Here is a 15,721-nt window from a genome sequence, read left to right as displayed (position 1 = left end):
GACTGACTTACCACACAGACACCCATTTATTTAGAGAGCATTTGCCGCTAAATGTGGGGGAATGTATAGGAGGAAGTGTTTATTTCTGCAGCCTCTGAAATTAGCAACTTGGAACCAGGACAGTTCTGGGAGACAGACAGATGCTTGAAGGTGATGCCTTCAGCCAGAAGGTACTTGATGTAGATAAAGTGCTGTCGTATCAGGAAAGAGCCTGGAGGAGACCTATGTCTACAAGAAGACTGGGCCAGAAGTAGGGATGGTTTTCATCAGGAATGGAGATGGGGAACTTACGGGCATAGATACCCCACTTCCCCATTTGGTTTCCTGACTCCTGCCCTTCCCCCAAGCCCCATGCCACAATGCTATTTACTGCTACCCGCTGGCCTGGAAGAATTTGGCTGCCAGGTTGAGCAACCAGTATATGCTGAGAGAGGTCAAAACCCCACGGAATCCTGGAAGTCAACCCATGACCAGGCTCAGGGGCCAGTCAGTGATCAGGGCAGGAGCTGGCCTCTGGTCAGGGCCAGGGGGATAATCTCTTGCAAAGGTTGGAATGATTTACCATTGACCAGGGTTCGGGGGTAGCCTTTGGTCAGAGTTTAGGGTCCCTCTTTGAGCAGGTTTAGCTAGGGGTCAGCTCTGGGTCAGGGCTGGAGTTCAGCCTGGATGCGGGGACTCTGGTTAAGGCATCCAGATTCTAACAGGGCCGGCCTTTTAACCACCACGTCCCATAGGGCATAAAGATGACTGCCCAAAGTAAGAAGGCAAAGAGTGGGGGGAGCAGGCATCCACAGAGCCAGGGCCAAGAGGCAGAGCCCAGAGTCACTCAGCAGACCATCAGAGCAGAGCATGTTTATTGGGGGGGATGTTCCAGCTTTCTCTCCCCATCATCTCTCTCTCTCCCCCAGCCCTTTTTCCTTGGGGATCTGAGTGACAGAAGGACCTGTGGCATCTGCTTTCCAGAACTGAGAAGGGCTGGTCCTTGCTAAGGCAGGGGGCTAAAGGCAGGCAGCCTGTGTCTCTTCCCCAGCCTTGAGTTAAGCCCTGACCTCTATCCTTGACGTCCCGGCCATCGGAAGCCCTGGCCGGTCCTATTGCTCTTGGCTGACGAGTGGGAGTGGGAAAGACGGGCGCATGGGATGGGCTCCCCCTCATCGTGGTGGGGAGGGGGGCCCGGGGCCAGGAGAAAACCTGAGGAAGCCGGGCACATCCTCCTCTGGCTCAGGACAAGATGACTCAGGGCTCTGGCGGATGGTGCCCAGGGACACGCGTGGCAGGGGGTGTAACTGGAAATGAGTGCCAGGGCCAAGTCCTCCCAGAGCGTGTGGAGGGCAGAGGAGTGGTCCACAGTGCCCAGGGCTTCAGGAAGCAGGAAGGATGTCCGGGCTCTGGGTTCAGGTTCCAAGGGATGCCTCTTTTGCCTGACCCGGAGGGAGGAGGAGGCTGAGTCCAGAACAAGGAAAGATGCAGGGCTCAGGAGGAAGGGCTGGTCCCCCACTGTACCCAAGACCCTGACCCCCCCTCCCCGCCCTCTTTGGTGACACAGCACAGCTCAGCCGGGATGGCCCCACCTCCCGGGCTGAAGTTGCCGATGCCTCCAGAGAGGGACTTGCAACATCCTTCCTGGGCGGAGGGACCCTTGGGGACTTTGCAGAAGGGAAGGAAGAAGCTCTGACCCGGGAGCTCTGTTTGGTACCACTCAGGGGCCTCCCACCCCAGGCTCCGGGGGCCACATGGCAGCCTGAGCCTTTGGGGCTGTCACTCCCTGCCCACGACCAGGGCAGGGACGCCCAAGGGACGGGGGACTCCAGGGCCCGAGGTCAGTCTGTCCAGCTGGGCCTGGATGTGCAGCTGGTAGAGGCGCTTCCAGGAAGGGAGGCTAGAGGGGGAGGGGGGACCCGCACAGGGCCTCCATCCCCGCTCTGCTCACCGCGGCTTGCGCTGGGCCTGCTGGAGGCGCCGACTCAGGTCATCAATACGGACATTTTTGAGCTGCAGCAGGTGTTCCAGGCGTCGTACCTTCATCTGAAGGACCTGAAGAGCCAGGACAGCAAGGTCACAGCCTTGTCCACACCCTGGCCCAGCAGCTCCAGCTTGGACCCCTTCTCACAGTGGGCCGGGCAAAACCACTCAGCAACAATGCCTCCATCCATTCACCCAGCCCCCCACCCACCCATCCATCCACCCACCCACCCACCCACCCATCCATCTACCCACCCACCCACCTATCCATCCATTCATTCACCCAGCCCCCCACCCACCCATCCATCTACCCACCCACCTATCCAACCATCCATCTGCCCATCTATCCAACCATCCACCTACCCACCTATCCATCCATCCACCCACCCACCCATCTATCCAACCACCCACCCACCCACCTATCCAACCATCCATCTGCCCATCTATCCAACCATCCACCCACCCACCTATCCATCCATCCACCCACCCACCCATCTATCCAACCATCCACCCACCCACCTATCCATCCATCCACCCACCCACCCATCTATCCAACCACCCACCCACCCACCTATCCATCCATCCACCCACCCACCCATCTATCCAACCATCTACCCACCCACCTATCCATCCATCCACCCACCCACCCATCCATCCATCCATCCACCCACCCACCTATCCATCCATCCATCCACCCACCCACCCATCTATCCAACCACCTATCCATCCATTCATTCACCCATCCACCCACCCACCCATCCATTTGACAAGCATTTACTAACTTTTACTCTGTACCAGGCACTGGGAGAACAAAGGCAAAAGCATAAGGGTCCCTTCTTTCAAGGCGTTAACATTTTCTTGGGGTGGGGTGGGGGAGACAATCTGTCTATTTATAGATCTATCTATATGTAAATTCTATGTACATAAAGTATATAAATGCACATGTACCCACATACGTGTGTGTGTGTGTATTGTGTGAAGCAAAACCAGAGCCGTTTCCGAGGGGAGGGTACTAGCAATTGGGGAAGTGGTATCAGGGAAGGCCTCCTGGGGTGGGGGCAGCCCTTGTGCTGAGCTTTGGAGGATTCTGGGGGTTCTGAGAGGCAGAGGGGAGGACAGTGTGCAAACAGTGCAAAGTCATGGAGATGAGAGATGAGCTCATAGATGTGTGTGTGTACATATGTACATGTGTTGTATTGAGTATACACATATATATGTAACTAATAGTCATATATTAGGACCAGGGTGAGACACAAGAGTGCCTGGGGACTCTGGGCCTCTTAAGTCCTTCTCCTGACTCAGTTTCCCCAGCAGTTACCACTTTTCCAGATCAGTAGAAAGATCCCATCATTCCAGGCTGTCTCTTGCATGGTGTCTTTTCTCCATAATTTCCCCTCCCTCTTAAATTGCGAGCCCCTTGAGAACAGGGATTGTCCTTAACTCTCTTTCTGTCTGCCGCACCTTGCAATGAATGAAAAGAACGGAGGGGCAGCGACACTCACCTGGACTGTCTCCTGGGAGGCCAGCAACTCCTGCTCCTTCTCAGCCATCTGTACTAGGAAGTTTGGGTCCCCCTGCAAGGCCTGGCTATACGCAGGGAGAAACTTGCCTCCCCTAGGGAGACGAGGGAGTCCACTCAGACACAGACACAGAGGACCGACCCTGTTGTCACAAATCCATTCGGCAGCCCTGCACCCTTCCTTCCCTGCTTCCTCTGTCTCATGCAGTTCTCTCCATATTTTCCCTCCCTTGCCCTCCAAATGATCCAATCCCCACTTCTTCCTCAACCACCTTCATCGCTCCCTAGCCCAGACATCTCCAGAGGTGTCAAGGTTAATACTGGGTCAGGGCTGGGGGAGAAATCCCCAATATCCTGCCTGACTTCTGGAGACCCCATGGCCACACACAGGAGGAGGAGCCTTTACCTGAGCTGCCCTGTTTTCCGGGGGTCTGTGGTACCATCCCCTTGGGTCCTCTGGGAGAAACCTGTGTGAGGAAGGCCAGATGAGAGCTGCCCGCAGGCTCTGCTCCTTTTGGGGTGAGGGAAGAGGTGTGGTACACACACACACACACACACACACACACACACACACACATCCTTTGAGAGCAGCTATTTCTGCCCATCAGAATCTGGAGTCAAAGGATCCGGGTTCAAGGCTCGCCTTACCCTCTCACCATTTGACCATGGACAAGACCCAATCTCCCTGGGCCTCAGTTTTCTTCTGGATAAAATGAAAAATTCTGCTGTGTACTTGACAATGTTGCTGTTTTCTTTTTTTTTCCTTGTTTCGTATTTAAGTCTAAAATAAATTTTTTAATTTAACCCCCCAAAATCTAAAAATAATAAAATGAGAAGGTGGAACTAGATGACCTCAGAGGCTCCTTGTCAGCTCTAGCTCTCTGGTCTCATCTGTAAAGTGAGGGGACTGAAGTAGATAGAGAGCTTCTAATCTTAAAATCCTGGAGAAGGAATAATAAGTAGGAGAGGAGGAGCAGCTAGGTGGCACAGTGGATAGAGCACCGGCCCTGGAGTCAGGAGTACCTGAGTTCAAATCTGGCCTCAGACACTTAACACTTACCAGCTGTGTGACCCTAGGCAAGTTGCTTAACCCCAATTGCCTCACCAAAAATAAATAAATAGATAGATAGATAGATAGATAGATAGATAAATAAATAAATAGGAGGGGATCAGCTATCTTTTTCTTTTTTTTCCTTTCTTTTTTTTTTTTTGGTAGGGCAATTGGGTTAAGCGACTTGCCCCGGGTCACACAGTTAGTAAGTGCTAAGTGTCTGAGGCCAGATTGGAACTCAGGTCCTCCTGAATCCAGGGCCGGTGCTCTATCCACTGCGCCACCTAGCTGCCCCTCAGCTATCTTTTTCTGCTAATCCTGCCTCCTCCTCCACTTGGACAAGCTACATCCTGCTTTCCTCCCAAAATCACCTCCTCCAGGAAGCCCTCCTGACTAACCCCATCCAGTGCTGGTTACTTCAGTTCCTTCCACATCTACGGCTTCTCAGGTGTACTTTGGCATTGTATATACGTGGGATTTTTTTCGTTGTTGTTGTTGTTGTCTGTTCACTTGCTTTGTCTTTTGAGTATCTTTGGGATGGGTGGTATAATGGATAGAGTGCAGGGGTCCAGAAAGACCTGAGTTCAAATCCAACCTCAGACATTTACTAACTGTGTGACTCTGGAAAAGTCATTTGACTTCTGTTTGCCTCGATTTCTTCATTTGTAAAATGGTGATAACATTGCACCTTTCTCCCAGGGTTGTTGTGAGTCTCAAACGAGATAATAATTGTAAAGAGCACAGTGCCTGGCACATTGTAAACATCATATAAGAGTTAGGTGGTAGGGGGCGGCTAGGTGGCGCAGTGGATAAAGCACCGGCCCTGGATTCAGGAGGACGTGAGTTCAAATCCAGCCTCAGTCACTTGATACTTACTAGCTGTGTGACCCTGGGCAAGTCACTTAATCCCCATTGCCCCGCAAAAAAAAAAAAAAAAAAAGAGAGTTAGGTGGTAGTAGTAGCAGCAGCAGCAGTAGTTAATATTTGTTATTGTTGTTATTAGTAGTAGTAGTTATTGCGGTTTATTATTATTGTTGTTGTTGATGTTGTTACTACTATTACTATGACCGTTCCTCATCGGTCCTGGGGTCTCTGAGGATAAGAACATCTGCTCAGACTAGAGATTCCCGACAACCAAGTGTGCGGACTCTGCTCCTATCAGACCCCAGATTCCCAGTGCATGGGGAGGCAGAGGACAGGGAGCTAGCTGTTCTTCCCAGCAGTATCACAGACAAAGGAAGCGCACAGACTCCATGACACAGATCTTCCAGACGTGACCTCGTCTTGGTAGAAGGCAAGTGCCTTTGCACACACAGGCACAAGCGATTCCTCTCTTTCTCTCTCATCCCAGGGTTCTCCCTCTCACACTGAGGCCTGATGGCATTGAGTGGCTTGTCCAAGGTCGTGCCACCAAAGACTAGAATTCAGATCTCCGCCCTCCCGGCCTGATGTTGAGGGGACGCCAGGGGTCACACACCAGGTGCAGTTTAGAGAAGAAGAGAGAGGTGACGTGGAAGTGACCTTACCCACATCCATGTAGTTACTGCCTTCTTGGAGACCCGCCTCCTGTGGGGAAACACACACACAGTCCCACACTGGGCCCTCCCCTTCCCAAGGAGCCCTGGGCAGGGGAGCCTGACCACCCCTCCCTCCTCCATCCTTGCTTGTGGTTAGGAGACCAGGCCATAGGTCCAGGGCCTGCTGGCTCCCCGGCCCTGAGATCAGAGCCACAAGGCAAAGTCCATTCCCCACCCCGGCCCGCCCCCTGAGGCTGACTCCAGATGCCAGGGCTGCTAAATAAGCAAAGGGCTTTCCTTAGGCGGGGAGAGGGTGAACCCTCGGACTGTATTATATACCGGCAGCCGTGTACTCTGCCCACATAGAAGGCCAGGGAGGCCTGGCTCAGTCCGGCAGGGAGGTCGGGGGAGAGGATGGGGTCTAGGGCGGGCCGGAGATGAGCCAACCTCCTGCTTCTTTCGCTTTCTTTCCTCCAGCCTCTGCCTCAGGGGAATCAGCACCAGTTCTACCACTCCGGGGGAGCACTGGGCAATCTTCTGGATGACATCCTCAGGGACAGAGAAATTCAGCTTGTGCAGCACCTTCCTGCGACAGACCAGGGCCCTTCATGTGTGGAGAGCGAGCGCCTGCACACACGCACGCACACATGACCATGAACATGCATGCATGCACACACAACACGCGCACATGCACACACGCATGCACGTATGACCATGCACATGCACGCACATACACAATACACGTGCGCGCGTGCATGCATATATGACCATGAACACACACAATACACGCACGCACCTGTGCACACATGACCACGACCATACACGCACGCAATGCACACACACGCATGCACACATGACCATGAACATGCATGCACACACAACACGCGCACATGCATGCACGTATGACCGTGCACATGCACGCACATACACAATACACATGCGCACGTGCATGCACACATGACCATAAACATGCATGCACACACAATACGCGCACATGCACACATGCATGCACGTATGACCGTGCACATACACGCACATACACAATACACATGCGCACGTGCATGCATATATGACCATGAACACACACAATACACGCACGCACCTGTGCACACATGACCACGACCATACACGCACGCAATGCACACACGCATGCACACATGACCATGAACATGCATGCACACACAACACGCACACATGCATGCACGTATGACCGTGCACATGCACGCACATACACAATACACGTGCGCACGTGCGTGCATATATGACCATGAACACACACAATACACGCACGCACCTGTGCACACATGACCACGACCATACATGCACGCAATGCACACACATGCATGCACACATGACCATGAACATGCACGTATGCACACACGCACATGCACACATACTCACGCACACGCACACACACATACATACAAATACTACAAGAGAGGGAGTTCCTACTATGGAAGCAACCCCTATGCATGGGCCCTGGGGAGAAGGAAGACCCCAGGCCCAGGCCTCAAAGGCATACCCAGGAGGCAGGTAGAGAATGATCCAAGGCAGGAGAGATCACAGGGCAGCAAGCATCCTGTGGCCACCAGAGGACTCCCTCTAAGTCTTAGAGGCCAAGCCCAGCACTCCATGCCTGTCTGCTGAGGTCTATCCTCCCTAAGGGCAGAGAGGCAGACTGGCCACAGGGACCCAGAGCCACCATTTAGGGGCCTTAGCAGCTATCCGGTCCAACTCATGCCCAAAAAAGGATTCCAGCTATAACACACCAGGCAAGTGGTCCACCAACCTTGGGTTGAGGGTCTTTAAGGACTGGGAACCCACTGCATCCAAAAATAACCCATTCTCCTTTTGGACTATCCTCATTGTTATCATTGTTGGAGGCCCACTAAGACCTCCAGCTCTTTTCTAGACAAATCATTCCCTGACCGTGGTTCCTCCATCTTGTACTTGCGAGGTTGATTTTTTTGAAACCCAAATGTAAGACATTCCAATTATTTCCACTGAATTTCATCTTATTAGATTGGGAATGCTCTATCCTGGCGAGGTCTTTCATTTGGTGCATTAGCTCTCCCTCCTGGTGTCGTGCCAACTTGTAAAACAGGACCAGATGAAGCACTCTCTTTACAGAGAGACATGAAGAACTCAAGATGAAGAATGAGGCAGACATTCTGGGACGTGGCCAATGGAGGAATTGGCTTTGCCTGTCTATGCATATTTCTAATGAGAGCCAGTTGGTTTGTTTTTCCCTCCGTGGGGAGGTGCCGGGAGAGGAAATGAAAGCTTGTTAATTGTAAAAATCAAAATTTAAAAAAGAAACAGGCCTCCAATATTAGTTGAATACACGGCGATTTTTATGGATTTTTTTTTAATAGAACTGGATGGACAACTAGTTTTACTTCTGGAAAGCTGGGGATTGAGGGAGAAGAGAGAGATTTTCTTCTAGGGAAAGGGAAGAAAAAGCTATAGATTTCAGTTACATCTTTTATAGGGGGGTGGGGCAAAACAAGGGTATGATTTCTTCCATAATGTCAGCGGGAGCAAGAGCCCAGCAGGTAGTTTTCTGGCCACCAGGCAAGGCTCCAAGAAGGTGACAGGACACAGGGCAGGATCTCCTGTCCTGTTTTAATCCTCCGGGGCTGTACACTAGCTTAAGTACACCTCCCAACAGAGACAGCCTCCTAAGACAAAATAGAGCTTATGCAGAACACAGAAGAAACTGTTTGGTTTTTGGCCCCATGTACTTGTGATCGAATCACTGTGGGGAACTTCCAATGTACAAACTCCTTCCTGGAATCTATCAGCAACTCCTCTGAAATGTAAGACCCTGGAGAGTTGCCCAGAGCAGGGAGGGGCGAAGTGACTTGCCCAGGGCCCACAACCAGTATCTGTCAGAGACAGGACCTGAACTCAGATCCCAGGTCTTCCTGGTCCAAGGCTGGCCCTCTGTCCATTAGCCCTATGCTGCTGATTCTCAAAAGCAGGACCATGAGGCTTAAATAGTCCCTAATTTGGCTAGGAAGATGAAAAATTTGAAATCCAAATAATGGTACTTTGTACTGTTAATAGGGGGAGGGGCCACGTGGTCCAGATAATCCCAAACAGCAGATGGATTTTTTTTTAATCCAATTTGCTCTGAAATGCATCTTCTGATTTTTTTTCACACAGAAAACATTACCTTCCTAATGTTGCTTGCCTGAGACAAATGGGTTGACCTTCTCTAAGATTCTAACAACAGACAGTGGGAGGCAAGAGATAGCAGGGGGAGAGTGAACAGAGAATGCTGGGAGATTGGGAGAAACCCAAACAACTTTATCATGGACCGTCCATTCAAGAAGGAGGGGGAGGGGATTCTCCCAGCCCTAACTCCCCTGACTCTATTCCTGCTTCATCCACAACATCCTCCCAGCTGAAGGCTAAGCTTACCTATTCAGGTGAATCCAATTGTTGATTTTCTGCTGTACAGAATTAGCTGGAACATAGTTATGCATCTCCACCATCTTGGGAAAGTAAAACTTCACCACCTCAGCAGCCAGGACTGGAGGGGACACACAAACATAGGTGAAGGGGAAGAGATAGACAGAGGGGAACCCCGTGGAAGAGAGGGAGGTCAGAAGAGGAGAAGAGAAAATGACAGGAATGAGGAAGGGGGAAAGAGAGCAGATATAGAGAGCCAACAGTGGGGGGAGAGAAACAGAGAGGAGGAGGAGGAGGAGAAGGAGGAGAAGGAGAAGGAGAAGGAGAAGGAGAAGGAGAAGGAGAAGGAGAAGGAGAAGGAGAAGGAGAAGGAGAAGGAGAAGGAGAAGGAGAAGGAGAAGAAGAAACAGGACAAAAGATGGGGGGACAAGAAAGGAGGAAGATGAAGATAGGGGATGGAGCAAAGAGAAAAGAACAAAAGAAGAGGAAGAAAGGAAGGGTTGGAGGAAAAAGAAAAAGGAGAATTAAGGAGAGGAAAGGAAGGGAATGGGAGGAAGAGAAATCAGGACGACTCTATTTCAGGAGAGGATGGGCTGAGGCAGCTATAGAGCTCATTCCTCTGCATAATGTTGAGAGTGACCAATGGAGAAACAGAGGCTCACCCAGGAGCCCAGCAGCTCCCAGCCAAAGAGCCTCCCTCTCCTCTGCTGCCTACCCTAACCCCAGCACACCAAAGGAAAGGTTAACAGTCAAGGCTTTTTGTGGGTTGTTGTAATTGTTGATTTTAGTGGGGGTTGGCAGTGAGGTGACACTGCCGCCTGCTGGCCAAGAGCACCTACTTCAACCTGTTTTTCTGGAAATGTCCTACTAACCTACAGCGCACATCCTGGCCCTTCCTCTTTCCAGGCCAAGGACACAGACTTAATGTGCCAAGGGTCAGGCCATGGCTGCTTTCCCTTCCCAGGGAAGGATCCCATGAAGTGAAGTCCCCTCTGTCCCAGCCTCTCTAGAACAATCAACTGATAAAGAAGAGTTCGAAAAGCTAAAGGAGGTCCCCAAGCCCTTGTCTGAGCTTGACTTTCAAGGGTGCCACTCCCAAGGCCTTGGAAACTGGGCTTAAAGAATGAAATGGGGGTGTATGAGGAAGAAGAGGACAACAAAAGGGACAGTTAGGAGGAAATAGAGATGGGAGAGATGGAGGGGAGAGGATGGGAAAATGGGATAGGGAGGGGGGGGTGGTAGGATAGTTATGGGGAAAAAGAAATCCAAGGATCATAGACGATAGCTAGAAGAGACCCCAGAGGCCATGATACAGAGGAGACAGGCTGAGGGGTGAGGGAGAGGGACGGATGGACAGATGGACAGACGGATGGATGGATGGATGGATGGATGGGTGGGTGGGTGGGTGAGTGGGTGGATGGATGGACAGACGGACGGATGGATGCATGGATAACAAGGATCCAGGACAGAGATGAGGAGAGATGGAGGGATGGGGAAAGGGTGGAGAAGAAAAGCAGATGAGAGTTGGATGGGTGTTAGGGAAAGGGCTGAAGGGAGGATGGAGGACGAATGAAGGGAGAAGGATGAAGTGTGGAATGGGTAGTAGATGGCTAGACTAGAGGGATGTAGGAAGAAGGATTGGAGAAGGGGGCAAGGAGGACAGGGATGGATTAGAAGATGGATGAAGGAAAGTGAGAGATGGAGGAGATGGACAGAAGAATGGATGGGATGGGAGAGATAAATGGGGAAGATGGAGAAGGAAGGATGGGGAGGTAGGGACAGGGATTGACAATAGGGAAGGGGGAAGAGAGCGGACATGAATGAAGAGGGGTAGAGGGGGGAAAGGCATGGTGGAGGGAAAGGGATGGGGGATAAGAACAGGGCGGATCTGTGGCGGAAGGGATTGGGGGGCTCAGAAAATTAAGTTGGGAACAAAGCTGCGGAAGGAAGGGGGTCTTGGGGCACCTTCCAGGGGCAAGCTCACGCCTCAGTCTCCAGTGGCCCAACTGGCGTGGTCCCCATATTTGGGGGAGCTCCCGCCCGGCTCTGGCCACGCCCACTTGGAATGCTGCCCCTCCCTCCACCCCTCCCCAGCGCCCCCTGCCTCACCTCCGTCACTGAAGTCCCGCGAGAGGTTCCGCTTGGGCCGGGACAGGGGGATGTTGTCCACCCACAGGTACAACTGGTGCAGCGTCTCCTCGTCCACGCTGCCCGCCATGAGCGTCCACGGCCCTCCTACCCCGCCCAAGTCGCCGTTCCTTCCCCAGCCCCAGCCCTGCCGCTCAGCTGCCACCTCTCTAGCTGACCCCAGCGACCGCTGCTGCCTGCTGAGCCCCGAGCCTAGAACCCCGCCTGGGGGTGGCCATATTGTTTACAGAAACCATGGCAACCGGGGCGGCCGCCTGGGTCCCGAGGCTTTTTGGGAGTTGTAGTTCTCGGTGTGCCCGCCCCTGCCTGAGACTGCGGCCAATGAGAAGAAAGGAAGCCTTGGGAGGCGGAGCAAGTGCCATACTCGGAACAAGAAGGGATGTCAAAGACCTAGCCAGGACCGCCCTATAGAGAGCGGGCTCGAACCTGAAGTGCTATGACCCAAATATAGGGCGGGTTACCGACTATATGATGTTGAAGGAAGGAGGGGAGGGAAAAGGACAGGCCTACTGTCTCCCTCGCCTTTCAAAAAACAAAACAAAACAAAACAAAAAAAAACCCTTGCTCACTGGCTTATCCCTGGTGCCTGAAATTCCACCATTAGAGCTTTTCTCCTCCGGGCTACGGCTTTGTCTCCGGAAGATCCTAGCTGCCTTGTCACGGATGAACACATCAGAGCAGCCCCAGCTGCAAACGCGGACCACTAAGGAGATGAACACAAGGCTACATTTTGGTAATGGTGTGTAACAGAAAAATAATAACTAATACCTGTGGTTTTATTGGGATAGAGAACTCCCCCATGAGGAAACCCTTTATCAGCGCCTCCTCTGCAGCTTAGTCTTAAGGAACTGCCTAGAGCCTGACCAGGAAGGAACAGGACTAACAGGCTTCTTACACCTCCCACTCTGACTCCCTTATTGTTCCTTGAACAAGACGCTCATTTCCCGACTCCAGGTATTTGCACCGGCTGTTCCTCATGCCTGGAATGCTCTCTCTGCCTCCCAGCTCCACCGGTTTCCTTCAGATCCTCGCTGAAATCCCCCCTTCTTCAGAAAGCCTTTCCCCATCCCTCTTAACTCTAGCCTTCCTTCGACTGATTATCTCCACTTTGTCTCCTCTGTTGCTGCTTGCCTGTACACAAGTGTCTGAGTGTTTAGAATGTGAGCTCCTTGAAAGCAGGGACTGCCTTCTCCCTTTCTTTGTATCCCCAGCACTTAGCACATCGCCAGGCACATAGTAGGACCTTAATATTTATTGACTAACTTGAAAGTCTGCCAAGTCCTTTACATGAATTGTACATAGTCATTGTCCGAACTGAAAAGGACCAGGGCTAGTAAACAGAAAATGCCGAGGAATGGACCTGAAAACACAATGTTGGAGCTAGGAGGGAACTCCAAGGTTGCAATATCAGAGCTTAGAGGGGCCTTGGTAAAGAGAAAACATCAGAACTGGGAGGGACCGGGGCAGCGTGAGGGCACTGGGTGCTGGGGGTGGTGTGCCAGAGAGGAGGGAATCCTGAAAACCAATTTGGCCGTGGGGGAGGATGTCTGAAATGGCCCCAGAAGGACCAGCTTTCCACCAAGTAAAACCTCTCCTCAGAAATGGGATGTCACCACCTCCATAACCCCCACCAAAGGTTGGAGTTCTTCTGGACCTAAGAAGAAAGTATGGGACAGGGCTTTTTAACCCAGGGAAAAGGGAAATAAAGGGACGAGCAATGGGCCAACTCTGTAGACCAGGAATTTGTGCTGTCAGAAATGGGAACCAAGCGACTGACTGGTTACCTAGTGACTTCCTAAGAAGAGAGAAGTAGGGACACTTAACAGGCTGGTATCAGCATTAGCAGAGAAGCACTAGGAGGGATTGACCCAAAAAGCATCCCTAGCGTCTCTACCCACCCTCACTCCTCATTCTACCAGTTAGAGATTCATTTAAATGAATGCATTGATCCATTAAAACTGACTATGTCTCCCAGTCCAGGCCAGGCATTTCTGGCTTAATGTGTAGTGCAATCGCAGAGAATGGTGCCTCAGGGCAGGAAGTTTTGCTGGGGGACTTTGGAATGTGGGGCACACTTAGGGTAGGGTCGATAAAGGGCAGCTTTAGCTCCAGAAGGAGGGACTTCAGAAAGTCAAAGCCTCCTGGTCTGGGGAGGGCAGGGGTCAGCAGGATTCACAGACTTCCTTGTTTCCACCGAAAAATTACTCCCTGGGCTTGGAAGTGACCCCCAACACATTCAGAAGCTGTGGATGGGCTCTACTGCTTCCTAGCAGAGCACACAGAACCAGGCTCAAATTCTGGCTCTTCTGCTTATTTCTGCGTGACCTAGGACAAGACATTTGAGGCCCCTGGGCCTCCATTCTCTCTTCTGTAAAATGAAGAGGATTTCACTAACCCTCCTTGGCTGCAGAGGGCTGACAGATTGGAGATGGATGGGGCCTTTCGTCTTCATCCATGCCAATCCCACCATCTTTCCTTTTAGATGTGGAAAGAGCTTTAACAAGGGAGAAGGTGGCAGAGGTCATGAGCCACAGAGCCAGCATCTGAACACAGGTCCTCTGAGTCCATGGGATTCAGCATTCTTTTTTTTTTTTCCCTCCCTTAGTTGGGGTTAAGTGATTTGCCCAGGGTCACACAGCTAGTAAGTGTCAAGTGTCTGAGGCCGGATTTGAACTCAGGTCTTCCTGACTCCAGGGCCAGTGCTCTATCCACTGCATCACCTAGCTGCCCCGGATTCAGCACATTCTGATGTGGGGACAGACTTTGCAAAGGGGGCAGATTTCAGCTGAACAGGAGAAAAAAAAAACTCCCTACCAATCACAGCTGCCCCAAGGTGTAATGGACTGCCTTGGGGCCTCTGCCTTTTGAGGGAGGCTTTCAAACAGTTGCCACCTGTTGCTGGATAGCTAGAGAAGTCTCAAGCATGGTTTGGAGTAGCTGACCTGTGATTGGCTGACCTCTCACCATCTCTTCCAGCATTAATAACAACAACAACAGGTATTTAGAAAATGATTTAAGGTTTTAACTCAGGTGTTCCTGCCTTCAAATCCCAAACCATCCATATGCACACGAAGTCATTTTACCTTTCTGTGAATCAGTTTCCTCATCTGTAAAATGGGAATGAAAGACTACCTACCTCATGGAAGCGTTTTGAGGCTCTAATGAACAATTCGGCCAAGGTGTTCAGCCTGTATCCTAGCAACACCACCTCTGACTGACCGCTTGGGCCAACTTCACCTCATGCCCTGAACCCTTCTGATCCATCTAGTGGTTTACAGATCCCATGCTCAGTCTGAGGCATCCTCAGGACCCTTCCTCAAAATAATGACTTTTTAAATTCCTAACTGAAGGGAATGCTAAACTGTAGTTAGAAGTTATAAAAAATAAAGATGTCATTTTTCCCCCCAGGCAAGTTCAGAGATTTCCCTAAAATGGATCCCAGATTAAGAACCTCTTATCTAGAGCTCGTTGGGAACATTCCAACCCTCTAGTTTTAGAGGTGAATGAACTGAGAGTACAGTGACTTGTTCTGTCATTTTGCTAATACACTTTGCTAATAAACCCGGATGCAGTAGATTCTTATCTACTTACTAGACTACAAATGATTCTGGGCAAGGTGCTTGACCACCGGAGGCCTCAGTTTTCTCATCTGTAAGATGGGGATAGTAACCTACCTCCCAGGGTATGGGGGAAGGGGTTGGGGACCTCCCTTAGCTTTTTACACTCTTCTCCTGACTCTGGCCCCTTCAGCTTGGAAGCAATCCTCCATGGTCTCCTTACCACCAGAATCTTGTCCTTCAGGGCTAACATGTTACTGACTAGGGGGCAGCTAGGTGGCGCAGTGGATAGAGCACCGGCCCTGGAGTCAGGAGGACCTGAGTTCAAATCCAGCCTCAGACACTTGACACTTACTAGCTGTGTGACCCTGGGCAAGTCATTTAACCCTCATTGCCCAGCAAAAAACAAAACAAAACAAAAAACAAAAAAAACATGTTACTGACTGATAAAGGCTCCTGAGGGATTTTTGCAAACCATAAAACATTACAGAAGTACCAGCTGTTGTTATTAATTTCCTGAGGCAGGATTTGAACCCAGGTCACTGCCTTA

At 51.3% G+C, this 15,721-nt stretch overlaps 1 protein-coding gene across 4 annotated transcripts; it reads right to left on the bottom strand.

Moving 5' to 3' along the window:
* Positions 1-86: 86 nt before the first annotated feature.
* On the bottom strand, positions 87-11,818 carry SPEF1 (sperm flagellar 1). 4 transcript variants are annotated; one of them, XM_043988657.1, is made up of 8 exons: positions 11,576-11,818; positions 9,476-9,587; positions 6,497-6,635; positions 6,059-6,098; positions 3,888-3,948; positions 3,465-3,576; positions 1,931-2,034; positions 87-1,421 (listed from the first exon to the last, which is right to left on the bottom strand). In XM_043988657.1, the coding sequence occupies exons 1-8, from the start codon at positions 11,682-11,684 to the stop codon at positions 1,052-1,054; spliced, it is 1,047 nt and encodes a 348-aa protein (XP_043844592.1). In that variant the 5' UTR covers positions 11,685-11,818; the 3' UTR covers positions 87-1,051. The 4 variants fall into 4 exon arrangements, with proteins under 4 accessions (XP_043844592.1, XP_043844595.1, XP_043844593.1 ...); XM_043988658.1 differs by having other exon boundaries at positions 1,263-1,443; XM_043988659.1 differs by having other exon boundaries at positions 1,301-2,034.
* Positions 11,819-15,721: the final 3,903 nt, after the last annotated feature.

The sequence above is a fragment of the Dromiciops gliroides genome, chromosome 2 (assembly GCF_019393635.1).
Source record: "Dromiciops gliroides isolate mDroGli1 chromosome 2, mDroGli1.pri, whole genome shotgun sequence".
Classification (NCBI taxonomy): Eukaryota; Metazoa; Chordata; class Mammalia; order Microbiotheria; family Microbiotheriidae; genus Dromiciops; species Dromiciops gliroides.
This window is presented reverse-complemented; position numbering and strand designations above follow the sequence as displayed.

Bases quoted from the DNA above. Each gene is read 5' to 3' on its own strand.
- SPEF1 (XM_043988657.1), bottom strand. From the start codon at position 11,684: ATGGCGGGCAGCGTGGACGAGGAGACGCTGCACCAGTTGTACCTGTGG. The intron at 6,099-6,496 runs GTTGGCTCATCT...GTTTCCCCACAG, and splicing joins GAAAGCGAAAGAAGCAGGAG to GAGGCGGGTCTCCAAGAAGG. The intron at 3,949-6,058 runs GTAAGGTCACTT...TTCCTCACACAG, and splicing joins CAGTAACTACATGGATGTGG to GTTTCTCCCAGAGGACCCAA.